Below are 22664 nucleotides of genomic sequence, written 5' to 3' on the forward strand. Positions count from 1 at the left end.
TATTCAAATACATCAATTTTACATTTAGGATGAAATATATCAGCTAAGTTATCATGAGTGTAGGTTTTTATTTGTTTTTACGCCAAGTTAGGATAGTCTGATGTGGTTATGTATTATAATGTAGTTACGTATATTTACCAAACTTGTTTGGATGCATCGACTTGGCCATTCTAGTCACATCACCACCAAAACAGCAACACATTCAAGTAACAGTTTGTTTTGATAATATTGATAATGAGGCCAAATGGGTATGCACATTCAGTGTTGAGAAGTAAAACCAAGTACCTGTAGACGTCTACAAAAGTAAATGTGACTTGTCACCTAAACTTAGATAGCAGCTTGCGAATTCAACCCATTCATTTCAGTGGAGTTAACACATACTCATGAACAAATGCTGCTCATGATATTAGTTCATAGTACATTTCAATAGTTATCAACCATTCATCCAATAAATAGAGCTGGTATGAGACTGTCTTTGTGGGCTGATTGATATAACAGCAACTGGAACCAACTTTAACATTTATTAGTAACTGAAATTATCCATAACAATGTACACAATGTGGTACTTCTTTGATCTGACTGCTAAATTTTGTTGCAAGACACACAACTGCCTTAATAATGTATCAATATATTGCATGAATTGATAGTTCAAACTTCATTGACAGTTGTAAGTGAACTAGAAAGCAAAGTTCATATGGGTGGGGAGATGAGATGCTCACGACTGGTGTTAATTGTGTGGGGGATGAGTTGGTAGTTTTATCTGAATATTACAACATATTTCATCCTGTCAATTCCAGATGTACAAGGATAATCTTTTTAACAGTCTATTGGCTGGTCTTATTTGCCAGATGTGTGCAAGTGCTCTTTAGATCACATCAGTCAAAACATCGCCTCTGGAGTTGAAGTGTACAAATGTTATGTTTGAACTATTGTCAACCTTCGCATCACCATGGACACTGTGCACATTGAGCTCTGATTGCTGCTCAGCTCCAGTGTTGCCATGTATGGTCACATTTTTCACACACTTTTTTAAGGTTATCCAGAATCATTCCACCACTAAACTAATGGGTACCACACTACCTGACCTCGTCAACTGAATTCAGCTTATTACAAAAATTCAAAGAACAAACGCACATCAAACAACAGATGAGATGAGATGATAATATACATTTTATTTCTCTAACGTTTAATTCTTGTAACGCAACACGAGATGAATGTCAGAGCTCCACTAAATGATGCAAGAAAACAGGGATAAGTTTATTATCGTGAGAACATAAATAATTTACATTTAATTTAAACATTCCTCCTCTTTTCAGAGCATCTAGTACTCAAAATCCTACCCTCAAAAAAAACCCCAGCTCTGTATTTTCTCGTTTTCTTCAGAAATTATGACTCTTCGAGGCTCATCATCTTTTCAATTGTACAATGTCATTAGAAACACAAAGTTGCCACACAGTAATCTAGATAGAGAGTTAAATGCTACCAAGAACACATCGGTAGTGTTTTTTTTTAATAACACCCCCCCCCCCCTCCCCATCTCTTGTTAACTTGAACTTGGCAGTATACGTGGCCAAAAAAAAAAGAGTTTACCCTGCAGATGGACTGTATATAAAACACTGCAAGTCACCGAATAATATGGATGTATTACAAATGTGCCAAAGTACAGGATGGTTGAAGGAAAAATTCATGCTATTATCAGATTATAAAGTCAATATTTCGTTCATTTGCGGGAAACACGCACTTTTATACTAGTAATATACAATTGAACCATAAGAAAGACTCTTAATTCAGAGTCTGGTCCCTGTGTCTTCTTTACAGTGGGGTGATTATAGTTGTTTCAAATAGTCTAAAAAGACATCTCAGAATAGATTGCCTGCTGCAAAATGCAACTTACAACCCATTCAGCAGATTACTTGCGGAGTTACTTGTGCATGTCTATATAAAGATCAAAATAACACCTTTAAAGTTTTGCAATAGAAAGAGACAACATATTATGTTTTCATTGGTGTTATTTCAATTGAAAGAAATGCCATCTTAAATTACACGGCCTCTACTCTTTCATCTAAGTACTGATGGGGAAGACAACCTATTAGACCCCAAGCAAGTCGCACTGTACAAGACCTTACAACGTCTCCAGAGGATGTATTCACCATATACATCTTAGAACTTGCCTTTGGAGTATTAATAATAGCATTTAGTATGTCGTAGATGACAAAGACATTTGTTCAATTGATGTTTCCTATTCTCCCATGTGCTAGCTACAAGCTTACTTTGTTCACATATCAGGTAACCATTTATGATATTGACAATCCAGGTTGAATTATGACATTCTTAGGAGTAGCACCATCTGGTTCAACAGCAACACAATAAAAACAAGAAATAAAACTCCCTTGGCCATACGTAATATAATATAATTTTTGTGTAATGCACAACACTGGCTCTTTTGATAGAGGATTTCAAAGTTCAGTTTGGCAACAATCACCCAATTTAAAAACAAAAATAAGAGTTACAAATGTAAAACAAATATATATATAGAGTGAGAGAGATTTCAAATTGTCTGCAAAGATCACTGTCTTTGTCTTCAACTTTTTGGGGCATACACAAAAACCTATTTATTTTCTAAGGCAACTACTGGCATACTAAGCAGCTCTTGTAAAAGATTGTTTGCTATCTATATGTACACTGTTGAAGTCAAAGATGCTATTCACAACCAATTTATAGATGGGGGTAAGCTGTGACTGAACCTCCTCTGCTAGCACCACTTTACTGATGTGTCTAGTTTAAGATGTGGTCTGATGAAAGTCCTCTTTCAAATCTGTTCCACATCTTACGGTAGAGTATCTCCATATCTGTGGCATACTGTCGACAACTGAAGAGCGAGGAGCTGGATCTTGCTTTCCACACTTTTCCCCTGGTTTGCTTTAGGCTATTATTGGGTAAAACGAGAGAGACAATCGTCATTTCTTTGGCGACATATGGACTTCATACACACATGAACATTTTGTAATATCACTATAAAAGATCAGTTTTTAGGCTGCGCGAAGGAACCAATTTGACTTCTCCAGGCCTCTAAGGATACTGCCAGCCTATAAAAGTCTGCCCGATCAAAAATTGAGAAAAGTCAATTGGATTGACGAGGAACTAACAATAGCTTCGAAGAGCGAGTTTAGAGTGAAACTTATTTTTCTTGTACATAACAATGAAATGACCAGCTAAGACTCTATTGAACACTGGATTCATGTAATACACGAGATGGGATGATTCCTTTCTTCATGACTTGTATAGAGGTGTATCATCTGAGGTACTTTGAATGCCTGATTTGTGCTTTTCATAGTCAAACATTGAAAAAGAAACTTACAACAATCTATCATTTCCCAGCCTCACTGCAATATCTTCATACTCTTGCCTTGTCCTAGCCACTAGTTCTGGGCACCCCAATGTATGTAACTGTGATGCAGCTACTCTGGATGCCAGTGTTTCACCTGCAATACACATAAATCACTGAGTTACTTGTTTGAATACATTATTACATACCTTATTTATCATGTGTGTTCACAATAGTGGACTGACTGGTGTGCTGAAGTAAATATAGTGTTTCAAAAATTCTTCAACATATATAAATTTCCTAATTGGATTTCAAGAAATGAAATATTACACAGATCTCCACGATATCATTTTCACTTTTTTCATCCTTCTTCAGAAAGCTGCACAAGAAGAGTCTACTGGTGTTGTTCACTAGATTTTCATTCCTACTTCTTATGAGGAATGCAGTAAATCAAAACTACCTTTCCCGTCTCAAATCCCCAAGAGCTTGATGTTAGCTCCTCTAATGCCACCTACTATCAGCTGAATATTACCAGCAGTAGCCTACCTGGCAGTGTAACCATTGGTGTTCCAGCCCAAAGTACGTCCATGCCTGTTGTATGACCATTACACAGAGGTGTATCCAAACACACATCAGCCAACTGACCCCTCCTGACATGTTCTTCTTTAGGAGCAACCGGCGAGAAGATAATGCGACTGGATTTCAGTCCCATCTCTTGGGCAGATTGTTGAATGTTTGCCTCACCTACAGCTGGAAATTTCAGAAGCCATAGCACTGCATCAGGCACCCGTTTCAGAATCTGTAAACATCAAGACAATAATATACATGTCACGTTAACTGTATTCATTGATGACTAGCCAGTGTTTTGCTAAAGTTTGGAACCTCAGTATACCACCACAGAAACTAAGGTACATTTTACCTACTTAGTACCCTCTGTCCCTTGCTAGCATGACAATGTACATAACTACAACCAGTCAGCCTAAATATCTGGCTACATATTAATATGAAAAGAGCAAACTTTATAGGTAAATTAAATACAATCCCAAACAATAAGTATGAATGTTACATATATAAACATTTACATTGCTTTTCTTAAGAAAATAATTATGCCTATCCCTCCTAAGAACTATAAGCATATTTCAAATGACTCTTTCACTGAAACTTTCAACCGGTGACACCCCTCTGAATATGAATACTCTCACAATGCTACTCATCATACCAAACAAACTTCTGCATAATATATAGGTTACACTTCTGGGTCAACAAATCTATAGAAGAACTTACCGCAACCCACATCTGAAGTGTAGCTGGATCAATTTTGTATAATTGGTTGAAATTACAATACACAATAGCATTTTCTGGTAACCCGTACTGCATCCTTGTTGTCACAATGATTTGTTTGGGCACCTCTTCACCAGTGGCTGCTTTGTTGTTTACCTGATCATGAGAAAAGATCAGCAGTGTCACAATGTGCTATAAACTAGAACTACGCTAAACAACTCTACCCTGTATATTTATAGGAAACGTCTGCAATATGTGATAGGTAACACTCTATAAATACAAATAGTCAACCACTCAAACTCTACACAAGTTAGGGTTAAGTCTTTTCACTCAGTCCAAGGTGATTTACAGTTTCTTGTCATATTATTCATCGAATACCATACAAAAGAACATGCTCATTTCCCTGTTTTCACCCAGTTTTGCACTAAGAAGTAGTGACTGCTTAACCATATTTTCATCAACCTAGAAAGCAGTGCTTTCAACCAATTTCATTCATACATTCCTTGAAATGCCTGTTCTTCAATATATCGCTTCAAGACTGTGTTAACATTGACACATCTTCCAACCAAATTGGTGATAAAAACAACTGTTCAGAAATGTGCCGTGAGGAGAGACAATATCAACTTACTTGATTGGTAGCAAGACCATTCTGTACAACAACTCCTTCTACTGTGGTCTGAATCTGTCCTTCTTTAACCATGGTATGAACAGCTGTGGTGGTAGGTAAATCAAAGATAGGTGTCCCTGTATGCTCATCCTTAATAAGTGGTCCACCACCATTAAGGACTCGTGTATCCTTTAATGATGGAGTAGAAACAACACAAATATACATTAAAAAGTGTCGAACATAAGCACACACATCATTTCTTTGCATTAAAATATCATAATCTTTAGGTATAATTATTGATCTTGTCAAAGAGTAAACTTCAACTCACTGGATATAATGAAAAAATTGATGAACTATAACCTTTGAAACCAGGTCACTCAGTAAAGTCTGAACAAGTTTCAGTTTTTATATTGTGAACTAGACAGATACTAACCGAGGCTTTCAAATTTTGGTTACTTGTCTGTATCAATAGATACTATAAAATGACAGTATCAAGTTCTTTTCATCTGTGCTAATTTCTTTCAAAACTTACCTCCTTTTTCTTCTCAACAACTTTCTGCACAATAGGTTTAAGGTCTACCCCGTTCACAATTGACACATTATCAGCTTTCTTGCCTTCCATGCTTTCAATAATAACCCTTTCCTTCAAGTGTGGGAACATTTGCGCATGATCACCAATGAAAAATGTGTTGGGCATATATGCTAATTTTTCTGAATACTGGTCTCTAAGTTCATAAGGAGAAGTAATTTTGTCAGTGATGATGTAGTCCATAAACGTTGCTCCACTGGTTCCTGGATAACCCAACCACATCACCTGAAATCAAAGAGTAACGGAAATGTTATTACAAGGATTTCACAAGGTAAAACTTAACAAATCATGCTATCTACACAAATCATACATTTGGAAGTTGTCAAATTACTGAAATATAACTTTCCTGATATTTATCGTTCGAGGTATCCTTCAATCTGCTGTGAGGTTCAGAGTTAGAAATTCAGCCCCGTGAAATCCTACCATTATCCTACATTTAATCTTGTTAATTCAGATTAAGTCAGAGTTTTTTCTTCAAAACAATGAACAGCGTCACCCTATTAACATTGGAAACCTTTGCCGCAAAGTCATGGTTTCGAGTTGCTTACCTGAATTGGTGCTGGCCTCAATGCAAAGATTTCATTCCGAGCACCTTTTGTGTAACCATTCATGTTGACTAATACATGTATTCCATCTGAACTAATACGATCAGCTGCTTTCCCATTACAAGGTATCTATAAAGATATGGACACACACACAAATCTCAAAAACACAATACTCTTTATGTGCACACTAGTTTTGTCAGCATTTTAAAAATGAATTGAGAATGCTGATGACAAGTTGTTTCTCATACTTTATAGATTAACTATGGAGGGTGTCCAAAAGGGAACTTGCAAACCCCGCCATCTTGATATCCTGAATGTTGCATTATGGGAAATGTGATAAAATATGGATCAATCAGTAATGTAAACAATCTTATTACATTGTCTGTAACCACTTATAATCTAATCATGGATACCCATTGATCATTGTAGGTTTGCTCTATTGATAGCTCCAGACAGTCCCATAGTCCTTTGCATCTGAGCATGCTCAGTCTGGATTGCAAGTTCCCAATTGAACATAGGTGAATTTTACCCAGTGTATTTACCACTCAGATAGAATGGGTTATGAACAAGATAAAAAAGAGCATTGTCAAATCTAGTATCACAGTTTGAATATTTAATCCTCTTTCACTTTCAAATTTTCATTTAATTTAATCCTCTTTCTTGTACTTAGTGGTGTAACAAACAAATATCCCCGAAGACAGACGATTAATCTGTCCCTTCTCCCAACTAGCAATTACTTATTTACAAATAATACCCATGGGGGAAAAAGAGGATAAATGTCACTTTCTAAGGATAGTGACAGGATGAGATGGATGAGTATTAACATTTAGGCGAGAAAAATAAATGTCCAGCAGAGCAAGTAAAAAAGGTTTGCATTGAAAGAAAAACAATCACATTTAATCTCTAAGGCTCCACTGATAAGATAGGAATTAGGACTATTGTGAGAGTGTGGGAGTCAAGTACTGGGCTTTGAGAAATGATACAGATTAAAATTCTTACCTGTGAAAGATCTACAAAATGTTCTGCCCCATTTGCTATTTTACTTCTAAATGTTGTGTTGTCGTCTGCACTAAGTGCATAACAGAACACCTGAAATCAAGATATAATGATATAACTTGAAAGATGAAGTCTGAATACATTATGCAAATTTAACTTTCCTCGATCATACTGTACAATAGGTAACACCTAAGTAAAGCACTTTCTGTATGTGTAATTTTCAATGGTCCTTTTCTAGTGTAAAAGTATAGTCTTTCAGTTGCTTTAATTATAAACGTTGTAGGTGGCATTTCTATTGCTATGTAGTCAATATGTGAACAGTGCTTTCTACCATACCAAGTTCTTTCCCAAATGACATGAAAGTGAATTCACTTGGCTGATAGAGTAACTGACATCAAATCAAGTTTCTACCTAGTGGCTAAACATATACAAAGAGAAATGGGACTCACCTCAACATTATCTCTATTATGCATATCTGGTATACTCTGCATGAGATGTGATGTTGGGTGATTACCAAAGTCTGAACTGATGTAACCAATTCTAATACGGCCTCTACTGGATGATAAATCTTTTGGGTGTGGATATGGAGGTTTGTGGAGTACATTTATCTGCAAGATAATTTTGTTGATATTAAAAATACTTATATTCAAACAAGCCCTTAAAGTCTGATTGCTACAATAAAATAATATGCGAGTCTCATGATAGCCCACCATAGGTTTTTAACCATGTCCCTTTCAAAGTGAAATCACCATTCATATATAATGAACCAATGATATTTCAACATGTATTGTAATAATTATTCGGATAATTCACAGTTTCCGTTATGGGAAATAAGGAAGTCAACTCTACCAAACATTGCTGAGGTATTTTACTGGGCTTTCCTCACCACAACTGTGGTCTAAGGTACAACCATTACTTAGGCTACCACACCTTGCTGAAAACACTGCCATTTCATGTTTGCGTTATTTCAACACCAAGAAGGTATATTTTTCACTCACCTTTTCTAGACACAGGTTGCCATGCCTTGCTGCAATAGCCTTTCTAAAGGCATGTGACAATGGATATAACATACTGTGATGTGGATGTACAGAGGGTAACCTATTCTTGTCTAACTGGTCTGCTACTATTGATACTAGTTTCTTCATACGGGCTTCGTAGTCTGTCCAATCACATACAATCTGTCAACGAAGAAATCAAATGCTGTCACAACTTTGTTAAGAAAGTAGACCGTTATCAAGAACTCTTCCTCACCCAAGAAGACAAGTACTGGTTCGTGTTGCTCAGAGACTATTGTCAACAACTCTTCCTCAACCAAGGAAGTGAAATACTTGTCACATGCTCAGCAAGTAACCTGAATATACAAAATATCTCCCTCCCAACAGAAATGTTCATTTAAGTACATTTGTTTGTTTGTTTTTCATACAAATGGCAAAACCTTTAATTTGCAGGGATAGAAACTTGCATATACAGCAGCAGTCAAAATGTCTTCCACCTCCAAAAAGTAATACATATATTTGAGTTGATATATCAAATACAAACCATCATGTTTTCATTGTACAAATGGCACATCAGGCAATCTCTTTCATACTAACAGCCCTAGCTTACAATATACAAACAATGCTTTACATTCATTGTCGGTCCACATCAAAGAACAAGATATTTTTGTAGAAATATGACATGCCATAAAAGTCTGCCTCGGGACCTCATGACCAAATGAACATGGTGCTACTTAATTCTGATGTTAAATCATTCTGACAGGTAGTTAAGGTCAACAGGGAACTTACCTGTAGGCAGTGAGCTAAGTTACAATATGCATCTGGAAATTCTGGTTTCAGCTTTAGCGCTGTCTTGTAAGATGAGATGGCTTCAGGAATATTACCTGAATCCTATAGAGAGAGAAAGGGTTTGTTATTACTATGTTGATGGGCTACAGGAGGCACGTAATTCACACAAAGCTATGCACTTGTTTGGATATCATTGAACGGTATACAAGCTACCCCAGTCATATCTAAATTCTTGTCTAGAAATGGTAAAACGATCAAACACATTCTCCAAAAATAGACCTGAACACCTAATTGAGATGTAGAAAGTATGTAACATCAAAGCGTGTCAAAAACACATTCTTTTCATGAACACAGTGAGTGGAATACCAAAGTCTTCAATGGTTCACAAAACCTGTGATTTTGATGAGTAGAGCTAAAATTTGCTCACCTTGTGGATGGATGCTAGGTTACTGTGGGCATCAGCAAATGCAGGATTGATTTGTATGGCTCTGGTGTAACATTGTAGGGCTCCTTGGATGTCTTGCATTTCTTTCAGTGTGTTGCCCATATTTGAGTAGGCATCAGCAAATGTGGGTGAAATCCTGATAGCTTCTTTGTAATGTAACAGGGCTTCTTGTAATTTTCCTTGTTGTTGTAAAACGCTAGCAAGATTGGAGTGTGCAGCAGCAAATTCAGGGAAAACCTGGCGAGAAAATAGAAATGATTTGTACATCGTACATACCGTATCATCACACATTTGGTACCATACACAATTTATATTTGATTACAAAAAAAAGGAGCATTCCAAAAAGGAAAAAAAAAAGATCACTTGTACCAGAGTAAATGATGAATTTGGAAAGCCAAGGCAATTGATCTGTCAAAATACTTGATCGGCAAATTATGGATGACAACGTCCATATTTCTTAGGTGGTGTTTTCATTTAGTGAAATGTCTATATTTACTGAATACTGGGCTAGCTTTCGCTACATGAAATATCACGATTTAATTCAGTATACATATACCAAATTATACACATTACCAAAATCAAACAGACAAATTTGGCTTGATATGAAAAACAAGTCACTGCTGATGTTTGCACTGAAAGCATACATCACAAATTACTACATATATCATAAACGTTGTTTAAATCAATAACCATTATTAAATGAACATACAAAAATATGTAAGTTAAATTTACACAAATAAACATGTATATATAAACAAAATACATACTGTGTCTACGTTCTGCCGTCTCACAGAAAATTGAGAGCCCATTTTGCGTTATTTTCCTCAAAAAGCTACTGTTTCTCTTCCAAGTAACACAAGACGAAGGAAATGCCTTAGAGAGCAATATTTTCTATTCACTTTGTATTTCACTTCCTGATTAAAAATCAACCAATCAGAGCTACTTACAAGAATTGGTTGTCATGGTTACCCACAAACCATGTGACAAGTTGTAACAAAGGCACAAAATTAAATGGCCATTGAGTGGTGTAATTATAAGAGGCAAGATTAATGGAAATCATACAGTGCATAATTGGTAACCATGGGAATTGTGGTCAAATTTCTAAAGAATTGAGCATAATGTGAAATTGGCTATTACATATCAAAATTGACAGAATGGTATAAACATCATGTACTTTCTGGAGTTGTCGAAACCTTTGGTGTTGGTCTACCATAGTTTATATTCATAGGATGGCAACTTTTCTTACCTCCAGAGCTTTGCAGTATAATTTGACAGCTTCTTCCGTGTTACCCTGTTCTCTTTTGATGTTGGCTAAATTATTGAGGGAGTCTGCATGTGTCGGACAAAGTGCTAAAGCTGTGTTGTAACATTCTTCAGCTTCCGCTACCTACAACGAAAGGCACATTGGACGATTTTACAAAATAGTTCCATCTTACAGACATAACATCCATCAAAGTCGTCCTTATTGTCACTGACATCCCTCTCAAAGACACTGGACCAATACTGTATAATATTGTTTCAATGGAGCCGACTTTCCTTGTCATAAAACCATAATCTGTCAAAATCATTTATTCTTTAGTAGACACCAACTACTGATAACTTCTCTAAGGAGAGACAGAGGAACCGTGAAGTAAAATCCCTTCCTGTGAGCACTTCCTATAATTTGATGAAAGGCACCAGTGATGACTTAATGGTCTCATCACAGTAGTATTTGTCTAAATGGAACTTCAACAGATCACAAGTCTACCGTACTGTACAACAAGATAGAATGGATTCCATACTGAGCATGTTAGGATTTCTGCTCTTACAACATGTCATTACTTACTTTTCCCTGTTCCTTGAGAGCATTGGCCAGGTTGCAGTATGCATCAGGGAAATGTGGCTGCAGTTCTATGGCACGGCGATAAGTATCAATGGCAAGGTCTATCAACCTATAGAAATAAACAAACATTGGGTCTGTCAAATCACAATATTATGGTGACTCTCTGTTCTTGTTTAGGGCAGTACCTGGGTAAAATTCTCATGTTTCCTACTATTTTACAACAGTCTCTAACCAAAATTACAATATATAATCTTGAAATCTAAACCTTTGTAAAAACAATGAGCTGTGGTAACAGTGCTAATTCACTGAAAGACTGACATATCTATTACCACATGAACATCACTTGCACTTTTATCTCATTTTCAGAGATATTTTTCTCGGGGCTCAGAATATCTTACCACAAAACATTTTGTACAACTTACCCTTGTTCATAGTAAACACAGGCTAAGTTACCATGAACCACTGCATGATCGGCACTCAGCTGTAACGCCCTAAGATAGGCAGCCACTGCCCTACAAGGAGCAAACAGAAAGAATACATATGTAGGTTCAATGTGGATATCTTCACATAACATGGGTAAAATTGATCATTTTACACATTTCACATTTGTGATCTCATTTTAAATATTTTTTTCATATATGGTTTTATTCTTTACTGTTGTACAAAGAACTACCCAAAATGGGACAATAACGATATATTGTATTGTATACTGTTAAATTCAGTAAGTAGGGTTCAGAAATTCTTATCGCAACATTTGAAAAGTCTGCATTACTGTGTTATCTTTCACAATTCTTGTTTCTATTCTACTCGGACACCATGTGAACAGAAGTTAAGTATTTGTACATAGACTGAAAAAAAGAAACTTGTGGTTCTCTAAAGTTTAAGCACCTGCGCATTTGCCACTTTCATAATACACTTACCTGTCAAATATGCGAGCTTCTTTTAGAACATTTCCCAAGTTAATGTATGCATCTAAGAAGTTTGGGTCCAACTGTACAGCCTACATAGGGTTGAAAAGTTAGTCACAACAGTTGCAATTGCATGGGAAAATATCTTTCTTTCTTTTCTTTTTTTGGTATATTTACTGACAAGTGAAGAAAAATATTGATCCTTCATCTTCAAAGACTAGGATACATCATGTTTTTCAGCCCCATCAGGCTTCTAAACCAGTACTGCTTTATAGTGAGTAGTAGCTTATAGTGTGGCATGAATGTTGTATCTTACAGACTACCATATTCGTTATCTCTGAATCCCCATTATTCAAAATATGTCTATGTTTAGAATTGAAAAATGGACACTTTTATTACGAGTCACTTCTTTTTTGTTCATCTCTTTGTGCTGACCAAGTCAACACACTGCATTCAGGCTACTTACAAACATATTGCAACGGGCAAGACATTTTTTTTTTACCTTTTCAAAATGATGAATTGCCAGCCAGATTTCTCCTTGGGCATTGAAAACACATCCTAGATTACTCCACGCCACTGCAAAGTTGGGTTGTGTTTCGATGGCTTTCAGGTAACAAGCCTTCATTTGTTTAAAGATGACATGTGACAGAGATACATGCCAACAAAACAGGTCGGAATAAATCGAAGTATAGAGAAAAAGAAAAGATGGCACAGGATTGGAAGAGAAAACATCAATTAGAACCTTACAATGATGAAACAGTTTATTTAAAAGTGATATGACTAGTTGTGCAGCACACATCAAAGGGAGCAGTCAAATCTTTTCGCACGCATCATCGCATTTTGAAGAGCCTCTTTACTGACTTGATGTTTTCAATATGTGATTTCAAAATGACTTGGGGTAGCAATATTTTTCATCATTAGTCATATGCATACAGCTCTTCAAATCTACCAGTGCCAGCAGGCGCGCACATTGTGGTGCAATTGTGAAGCGCTATATTTTGTTTAACCCTTTCAGCTGGCTGATGTGTCTTGAGTCATTACTCTGCTCTGTTCACATGGCTGTCAATGTTGGGTTTCTGAAATTTAAGAGATTGTTAGAATTATCCAGTGCAGTTTCTGCAAAAGAACAAAGTATGAAGGACTTCAAGTTCACATAAACCAGCATCAGGGCAGGCATTCGACGCAGCGCTATCGCGCATTCGCGCTGTCATTCATGCCCGTCTGCAACCACGCCACATTTGCCTGCTCCCTTTGACCTGTTCACAAAATGAACTTTACTCTTCAAAGAAAAGAATCAAAAGTAAATGCAACATTATCTGTCAGTTCACTGAAATTCTGAATTTTCACATTAATTGTAGTTATGCTATCATCCTTGTTACATGACCAACCGTAGTCAATTGTTCACATTGTATTGAGAGCCAATATTCAATGTAAATTTGAGAATTTTTTGACAATATCGGATATGATCAAATATGAAATGACAGAAAACAATACTAGTTACAGTACAAACGTTGACAGTTCCATGTTAAAACCCACCAACCGGACACCACGTCCACTGTTGACTCCTAAAATGGACCTCGACAGCCTTGAAATGGTCTCCATCATTAGGCTGCAAGCATTGCTCCTGGCTGGACCATTAACACCTTAAGTAGCATGATAGTACAAAACAGAAGTTCACAAAGGACAAAAACTTCGTTAGTTTTCCTGGGTAGTGAAATTTTTGAAAAACAGAGGACACACACAACACAGTCAGGTTTGCACTTGTAATAACGCCTTGACAAAAACATGCAACCTTAGCATGGGTTAGTTATCAAAGAAATTTGATATACTCTACTTGCTACTCCAAAATTGTGTGTTAAAAATGTCTTTGAGGCATGTACCACAAGTGTTCTGACTGCCATACCCTAACACACACGACAAATTCCACACCATGTTGGGCTATACACAGCAAATGTTTCACTGCATTCAATTTAACAATTTCAATGATTTTCACCATACGTCATCATGACAAGCTTTCATCTAAGGGCTCATTGAACAGAATGGGACTTGCAATATGGAAGGGGAATCCTTGCGTCAGAGTCTCTGTAATGAAAAGGAAAGCTAATCTGCACAGCCCCAGAAGCAGTTAATTGTAAGCATAGCTTGTTATTGCCTCTTCCTACAGACTCATATCTGTCATTTTATCCATGACAATCTTCACAAACTTTGATAAACAACACTGCAGAACTTCAATAGTTACGCAAAATACTGCTGCAGTCTTTTTTCAATATGTTGTTTTATTTCTCTGCAGTTTAGCAGACATATGCATGTAAAAATCCTGTCCTAATCAACGAGTCTGTTAAAATTGGGCAACGTGTGTCGCGCAGCCATGATATGAATGGGCCAAATCCCTTCTTGTGTGACAACACTGTACCTAGAATTGACCTGGCCCATTTTAAAGTTATATATTCATGTATGTTATAAGTGGATGTCCAAAGGTCAATTTTGGCTACAGTACACAAGTGAATGAAAATCGCTTGCACTATCATTGGTTGAAAAACGGCGCACGCGGACAGTTAAATTTACCTGCTTCCAATTTAGCGCATTCAGCCAAAGAAGAGACCTTTGAGTTTTACTCACTTCATTCAATGAGGTCATGGAAAAAGTCTGCCATGAACTATTCATGATGGTATGTGCCATTAGAAGCACACAGACCAAATTGAATTGGTACAGATTGAAACAATATTTCAAGGTACAGTTGACAATTTGCTGGAATAGCCCGTTTCATTCTTAAAGATACATGGCAAAGAAGACAACCCAAAAAGGAGTTAGATGATTTAATATCCCTTATCTTGATACTGAATGAAGAAAAAGGTACAGAAGTTTATGGTACAAGAGACTAGTTTCAAAAAGATCACTAAATAGATTTCACAAAATCAACAAATGGCTATAACGCCAGTTTTCTAGAAGATAGCATCTCATAATGTATGGTATCTTCTTGCAAGTTATTTTAAGCAGTTGTCTACAATCTCTACAATTGTCAGATATTTTGCATCACTGGGATAAGAGGGAGTGGGGAATGTACTTTTCTCTCTCTCTTCATTTTACTCCTTTTAGGGTAACAGATGGAATTTCATTCAAGATCGAATGAATTGCCATACATGTTGACAACAATCGATATTTTACCTTAGCTTCGTCAAGCCTTCCTAGGGCCTTGAGGAGATTCCCAAGATCACTACGCACACAGTAGAGATCCTAAAAAATACAAGTCAAACGATAGACATTAGAACATACAGTCATATGGACTTCTGGTGTAAACATTTCTAAATTGTGAGATATGAGTGTGGTAATTAGTATATACATGTTGCAAACTGTTAAAGTTTCCATACCTCTAACAGAAAATGGTTAGATAGGAATTAGATGTGCATGTACTTGGGGCAGTTCTTACTCTACAAGAAAACTCTTCATATTAATTTTACCACCCTGGTGGGGCTAGCCTTGTTGCAATAAAGGTTGACACAAGTATAACATTTAATTTTCACATCACTTTTCCACAATTTGCCCAAAGCTCTTTACATTTACCATTCCAGGAAAGACATAATATGACATTATATCCCTCTATACTTCTTCAGTTCCTCGGGAAGCATAGACCCATTACAGTCACTAACAGTGTAAGTGCATAGCAAATGCTATCCTACCAGATCCTGGGCATGATTGCCCAAGGACCTCAGCCACTCAAAAAAGTGGCAATCATATATCGACACTTTCTTATTTGTGCTGAAAGTGGCTGACAAAATCAATGCATCAAGAAAACCAAAAAAGTAGACAACCTAAGCAGTTTTTATGTCAAACATCTATTTTACATTATCTTTTTCACTAAGTACTGTTGGGTAAAAACCATCTTGAAGTATGACCTTTCTACAAGTGTGCCCTCTAAGCCAATTTCCAGCACCATTAACGCACACAATTTCTAGTGATGCACCAAAATTTGGTGATCCCCTATCTCTTACTATGTCACAAGAAATCCCTGTTTTTATCATTTTGACCCAGAACAACACAATTTGGCTACCACTAGAGGGCATACTGTGAGCCCTCACTATCACAAGTAATACTTACAGGATTATATTGTAATGCTGAACAGTATGCTTGCACAGCTCCTTCCATATCACCAGCCGTAACAAGAGCAGCAGCAAGATTTATGTATCCGTCAATGAAATCTGGTTTCAGTCTAACTGCATGTCTGTAGTTTTCTAAAGCTTCTTGTAGCTGTCCCCTCTCTTTGAATACATTACCAAGGTTTGAATATGCTTCTGCAAGCATTGGATTCTGTTTAATTGCTAAGGTACTAAAATGTGCTGATCTATAAAAGAAAAGGAGAAATATGAGAGACAATAGTTCAAGAGGTTGGGACAAAGGTATTTCAAATATGTCCACTAACTGCAACATAGCAGTTATTTATAAACACTGAACAGGCCTAGGCCTGTACCACCGGATGCAGTATTATGTCTCAACTACTTCACTATGTCCAACGGTTATACACTGGTTAGTAGCAAGACTATCTAGCAACAGTTGAGTTAAAATCCTGTTTTCCTCAACGTCCCTTGGCACAGAGATGATTAAGAGAACCTTTGTAACCCAATGAGGATTTGGCTGGTGTGAAATCAAGGACAGGATAGTAACAGACTTCAATGCATCAACACAGTAGTATGATCAACCCAGCAATGTTTTAACTAAACTGCGTCCCTGTTTACATGTCTTCACACCTGTTTCTTTGACAAGTGTATAAGAATGTGTCACCAATTTGTAAGACATATCAACGGATAGGAATTTAGTGTTTAGAGGTTGGCCCAAATTCTAATATTTCAAGACCAGTGACAAAATTCAAGCACTTCATCTTATCTGCTTAGCTGAACTTCCTCCTTGCAAGCATATTGTTAACAACTTGGACCTTAGACATTAGCTCCATCTAGAGGACACTTAAAATTTGAGGCAGGCTTTAGGATAGTTTGAGGCCTGTGTGGACAAAAACATTCCTTGAAATCGTTCTGACTGAGGACACCTTCGAGAGGTTTCATGAAACTCTCCTGACTTTGTCCTTTGTTGTCCTAAACACCCCCTGACCTCCTGTTGTAGCATGCAAACATAATGGATTTGCAGTTGTCTTTTGACTTTATTCTGTTGTTTTAGTCGATAATCATGATTCCTTGTCCATTTACGTAAAATAGAAAAACAAAGTCTGTGCCAAAATTACGTTAGCAAAATTTCACTATGACACAACATATATTTTCAGGATGGCATCAGCAGCATCAAGCGACATCTATGCCATCACTTTCCTAGAGTAGACACAACTATATCCTACCTCAGGTAAGACTTGGATTAGGACTACCCAAGGAAGGACGTCATATTCCTACATCTTAGATGGGACTATTGACAACTTAAAGTGAGAGTGTTACTGTTACACTGAAGGCACCAGCGAGATTCAGACGAAAACTGCGTAGTCACTTATACCTGACTTTAAAAAGATAACTTTTATTCCTAATAATTAAATGGTCATTGGTTAGTGACAAGTGGAATCTGTTGTTGGGCTCAATGTGCCTGTTATCACCCTTGTACTATTATTTTACTTATTTAAATTTTAACATGAACTTTTTTGAAATGGTTTACTGTAAAAACACTAATTAAGGGCATGTCACATACTGGAAAGCTTTGACAAGTTCTCATAGATGAAGGTATTCCTGGCACATAGCTGTCAATCATAACAGTATTAACACGTTTGCTTACTGAACATTTGATCTGGAGAAATGAGAAACCAGTGCAGGCCACCCCTTTCACGTGACCTCCAACCGAAAAGTAAACATTAACATACTCCTAAGGTACATGTAAACTATGACCTTGAAAACGAAACGTTTGAGTTGAATGGAAAGCCTAACACCAGTTTTATCGTCGAAACCTCGTATATTATCTCGCTAAGGCATATACTTACTTGTCTAGTCTTCTACACTGAAAGTGAATTGAGCTTAGAAGTAGCAATACGCTGGTATTTTCTGGTTCCTGTCGCCAAAGTTGCATACAATGACGTTCCGCGTTCTCATAATCACCGGCTTGATACTCTCGATGCGCCAACTCAGCCAACCCTATGGATAAGTTAATGATCAAAATACTTATGAAACATTTTCGTCTGAGTAACCGAACATACAAAACTTCGTCGATATTCAGTTTCACGCCTCGAGACAATACGAATTTGAATGGAAGAGTTGCATTGACGCTCAAAAGAATCGCCATTCTACTCGTAAGAGTCGTCGTATGATTCGAGGTTTAGAATATGCGTTTTTGTAACGATACTAATATTCATATCTAGGGATTGGATTAAAAGACTACTAAACTGTTGCATTACTGGCATAGTACACATATTTTGTAATACAACGCGGCTCAAAATCATTATATTTCAAGATGAACCAATTATTCTCGATTCAAAAGCCAGCATGACATATTTGACGTCAAACAAGGACGGACAAAACACTCGAAATTTACCCACTTTTTTCGAGGTATAAGATAAGTTTTAGACTCCAAAATACAACATTACACAATCGTTACACTAAAATCTAACAAACTTACCGGTGGTATCGGTCATAGTAGGCATTAATCCAGTTGAAAATTTCAGATAGCCACAGTACGGTGTACTTTGTTTTCTATCGACGCCATATGCTGACCACAAAGACACCGGTCGTGGCCGGTTTACATTCTCATAATTCAATAACCTTCCGCATACAATTAAGTTCCAACTTCACGTTTCAATGCTCTTGGAAAGTTTTATGTATAGTTTTCAAAATAAGGCAAATAATGTAGCGATAGAACATGAAGATCAATTCCACGTGGAAATATTATTTATTTTTTAAATAATCTCATCTAGAGCTCGCGACACGCGGATGTTTAAAAGTCTAATATGATGTGATACAGACGTGTCCTTGGAGTGGCTATCGATAATAAGCAGCTGCGTCGAGAGCTAGCTGTTCCCATGTTGAATTTTACAGGCTATCAAATAGATTGTTCTTATTGCATAAAAGCGTTTCTTTAAACTTGGAATTGTCTTTTGGAAAAAAAAACATTTATTTCGATGAATAAATATGAGTTACTCCAATACAGCACCATGTAAATACATGTTAATTCGACAGAGTCTGTACAGGATCAGCACAATGTTTGGAAAAATATACTGTTCACCTATATTCATGCGCCATCGTGACGTTGCCCGATTTGGGATGGATTTTGCTTGATTTTTAGAGCGTTTCGAAATCATGTACATTTACTACGGAAACTGCTAGAGCCTAGAGGGTAAAATAATTCATCGAGCCAAATATAATGGAAGAAAAACGTTTAATGTGCTTCGTCACTCCACTTTTTCTTTTTTAAGCGGACGAATATACATTGTAAATATAAGAGTGAGTTGTGAACACTCGATGTTGATTGGATAAAGATGATATCATTTTCCTTATATGGAAAACGAGGCCACTTTGGCGAGGCCTGGGCACTCACCCTCTCATACAACACTTACAACAAGTCAGTGGTCGACAGACAAGACTAGTGAACGGTGGACACAAATTCCCTCTGAAGGCGTAAGTATTACAAACTTGTATGAACATTATGTATTTGATTTGATGTATCTCTTGTGGACCTGCCTTTTTTCTGTTTAGCGAAGTAAAGTTCACTTGAAAGTGAATGTTCCTTTTGGGAACGCCCATGTATATAATCTCATAGTCATCCTGCAGCCAGGATAAACTTAGAAAAAAATTACACGCAGGCGGCTATGTGATGTTACTCGTTTTGTACAATTTGTGTCGCGTGGTGAAGAATTTTGCGTTTAAGATAATAGCAATGTAATCAAAGACCAATTCTATGCATATCTTCTGTCATGAAAAGTTGTCAAGAGAAAATAAAAACGTTTTCTCTCCTTGTTTGCCACCACCCTTTTCAAGAAGCGCCATGGCAGGAAATAAAGTCACAGATTTTGATTTTGACATTGCGAAACTAACCCGTCAGAATTGATTTTAAGATTCGTTTCGCATACAATGTTTTAAATAATTATTGTAACTGCTTCTGCCTTATCACCGTGTAGGTGTGGCCAAGTTGTAAATATAAGAGCGATAAAGTGGGAAGTAGTAAACGACAATGATAATGATCAGTTTGCTTCTGAAGAACTTTCAAACTTCAAGTTCAAAATCTGTTTTCCAATTACTTTTTCGAATTCACTTCTTCCTCGCTATGGATGTAGGGAGAGAAAGAATTCAAGTTTATTTACTATTGGTGGTTTCGCTCGTCTTCAATCTCACTGCTTCCGCTACTTTCGACGGGTTGTGAACAGGAAGAGAGCGAGTTGCGACAGTACGAGTAGGATGCGGAAAGACTAGTTCGACACTTAGGGTTTCACTTCCTTCATATAACTTGACCCGTTACCTCAGATGCCATCAATGCATAATGCTATAAGAGGGAAGATTTAGTTTGTCATGAATGTTAACGTGTCAGACCCAGGTTGTAAAAATCTTGTGAAAAGATGGTAGATTTTCTTGTCTCACTCCGCTTGCTTTATGCGTGTAGAATGCAAATACTAAGAGCACGTGATGTCGTGCATAAATCACGTCTTCTAAGTAATAAGAAGAAAGGATGAACAATCCTCGACGTCATCAAAAGCAAAAATTGCCACATGGGGGCTAAAGTAGTGTAGTCTGGTACCGGATAGAAAGTGTGGGTGTGGTGTGAACCCATGTCCGTGGGGCGGAAGTACTTTCCATATCTCCAGGGATTAGTGAAAACGTACACTTCCAAGACTAGTGTTACTTAAAGAATATGCTCTTATTAATTTGGGGTACATTTTGATCAGAATTAGTTTCTTTATGTTCAGTGAAAACTAGGTGATATAGGACTGACTGAATTAGCTGTGCTAGAATGAAAAAAAAAACCATATATTTTTCCTTTGTGTAGGAATAGATGTTATTCATTGGCAGTCACTTTGCAGCACAAATGATTCATTGAAATCGTAGGTACTATACTGTCTTGCTGCAAATTGCTATTTGTAGGAGCTTGGTACAAATTTGTTATTGGGAGATTGAAAGTGAAATGCTTGCCATTCTCTAATAAATGCTAGTCATCCCAAGTTCCCATAATCCACAGGGATTTCTCTAACATGTTACAGAAGCCTCTGAGAGGACTGGCCACATTATTGACAAAGTATCTCAACATCAAGAATTAACTGACAGGCTGTATTGTAGTATAACATAAGAAATACAGCCCTTGTTTATAATATAAAGGCCATAACTGCAAGTTGTCACTTTGCCAAAATACATTCGGTCAAGACATCACAAAGATAAAATTGTTGCAAATGAGTGAGCTAAAACACAATGGCTGTCAAGGTGATCTTATGTGTATGGATAGGCATGTTGTAGGGTTTAATTCATTGCTGAGTAGCTACAAGAAAGTGGAAGCGTTGCTGGTAGCATGCTGAAAAGACAATGTAGATAGGGATGCTGGCAGTTAGCACAGGAGATAGTGAAGAATCAAGTTTACCATTAGGAGAGGAAAGGATAGAAGGATAGTCTTAGCGCATCATTTGCTAGGTAAGGTCAGTAGAAATATTTTTTGAAAGGATAGATGATTCAGATTTTTCAAAGTGTGTAGTAGGAAGTACAACTGAACTTGTAAAGGTCAGTGGTAAGAGAGGCATGCTTAACTTTGTGATGTACATCAGTCATTGAATAATTGTTGAAAGGAAACTGACCACAGAGGTGTGACACTGTACAATATTTTACCCACAACTCTCTCAGATTTGTACTGTTCGACATCTCCTTGAAGTCAGACAGATCTGACCAGAGTACAGGGTTTTGTTAGAATACTTTTGCCATTTGCAAAACGTTGGAATTGCCACTGATGAATTTCTGAATACATTTGTCATGAATAGTTGTGACAAAAAAAAATTACATACTAAAACCCATCATACACACTGTCTACTCAAGTTAGTGATACTTTGACATTGAAAAGTGTTTCATTCAAAGTACATGTTTCATTTAGTTGTTGGTACATATTTATGCAAAATTTAGAACTTTATTTTTGATTCCCAAATGCACTTTTGTTACATATTATTAATTAAATGTAATTACCATGCTTAAAATGTTGACAAATATGGGTTATTGAAGAAGTTATAAAATGAGGAACTCCAAGCACACCAGAGAGAATTGTGGGTAAGATTGTACAGTGTGTGAATGGACTGCAAAAGTGAGATTTTTTTGTCAATACTTCTGTCTGAATGTCAGTATTTTATAGGGGTGTTCTTTGTGTGTATTTGTAAAATTTAGCAAAAAGACGCTGGGTATTATTCGTCAATGTTCTGATATGATA

At 36.8% G+C, this 22664-nt stretch overlaps 1 protein-coding gene across 1 annotated transcript; it reads right to left on the bottom strand.

The window, feature by feature from the left end:
• Positions 1-1161: 1161 nt before the first annotated feature.
• On the bottom strand, positions 1162-19002 carry LOC144439530 (UDP-N-acetylglucosamine--peptide N-acetylglucosaminyltransferase 110 kDa subunit-like). Its single transcript, XM_078128835.1, has 21 exons — positions 18897-19002; positions 18265-18415; positions 16398-16641; positions 15468-15536; positions 12805-12921; positions 12315-12394; positions 11817-11906; positions 11398-11503; positions 10819-10959; positions 9555-9809; positions 9128-9229; positions 8342-8521; positions 7793-7951; positions 7347-7436; positions 6351-6476; positions 5746-6027; positions 5235-5402; positions 4610-4762; positions 3872-4124; positions 3359-3482; positions 1162-2926 (listed from the first exon to the last, which is right to left on the bottom strand). The coding sequence occupies exons 1-21, from the start codon at positions 18919-18921 to the stop codon at positions 2776-2778; spliced, it is 3066 nt and encodes a 1021-aa protein (XP_077984961.1). The 5' UTR covers positions 18922-19002; the 3' UTR covers positions 1162-2775.
• Positions 19003-22664: the final 3662 nt, after the last annotated feature.

This window comes from Glandiceps talaboti, chromosome 8, assembly GCF_964340395.1.
Source record: "Glandiceps talaboti chromosome 8, keGlaTala1.1, whole genome shotgun sequence".
Lineage (NCBI taxonomy): Eukaryota > Metazoa > Hemichordata > Enteropneusta > Spengelidae > Glandiceps > Glandiceps talaboti.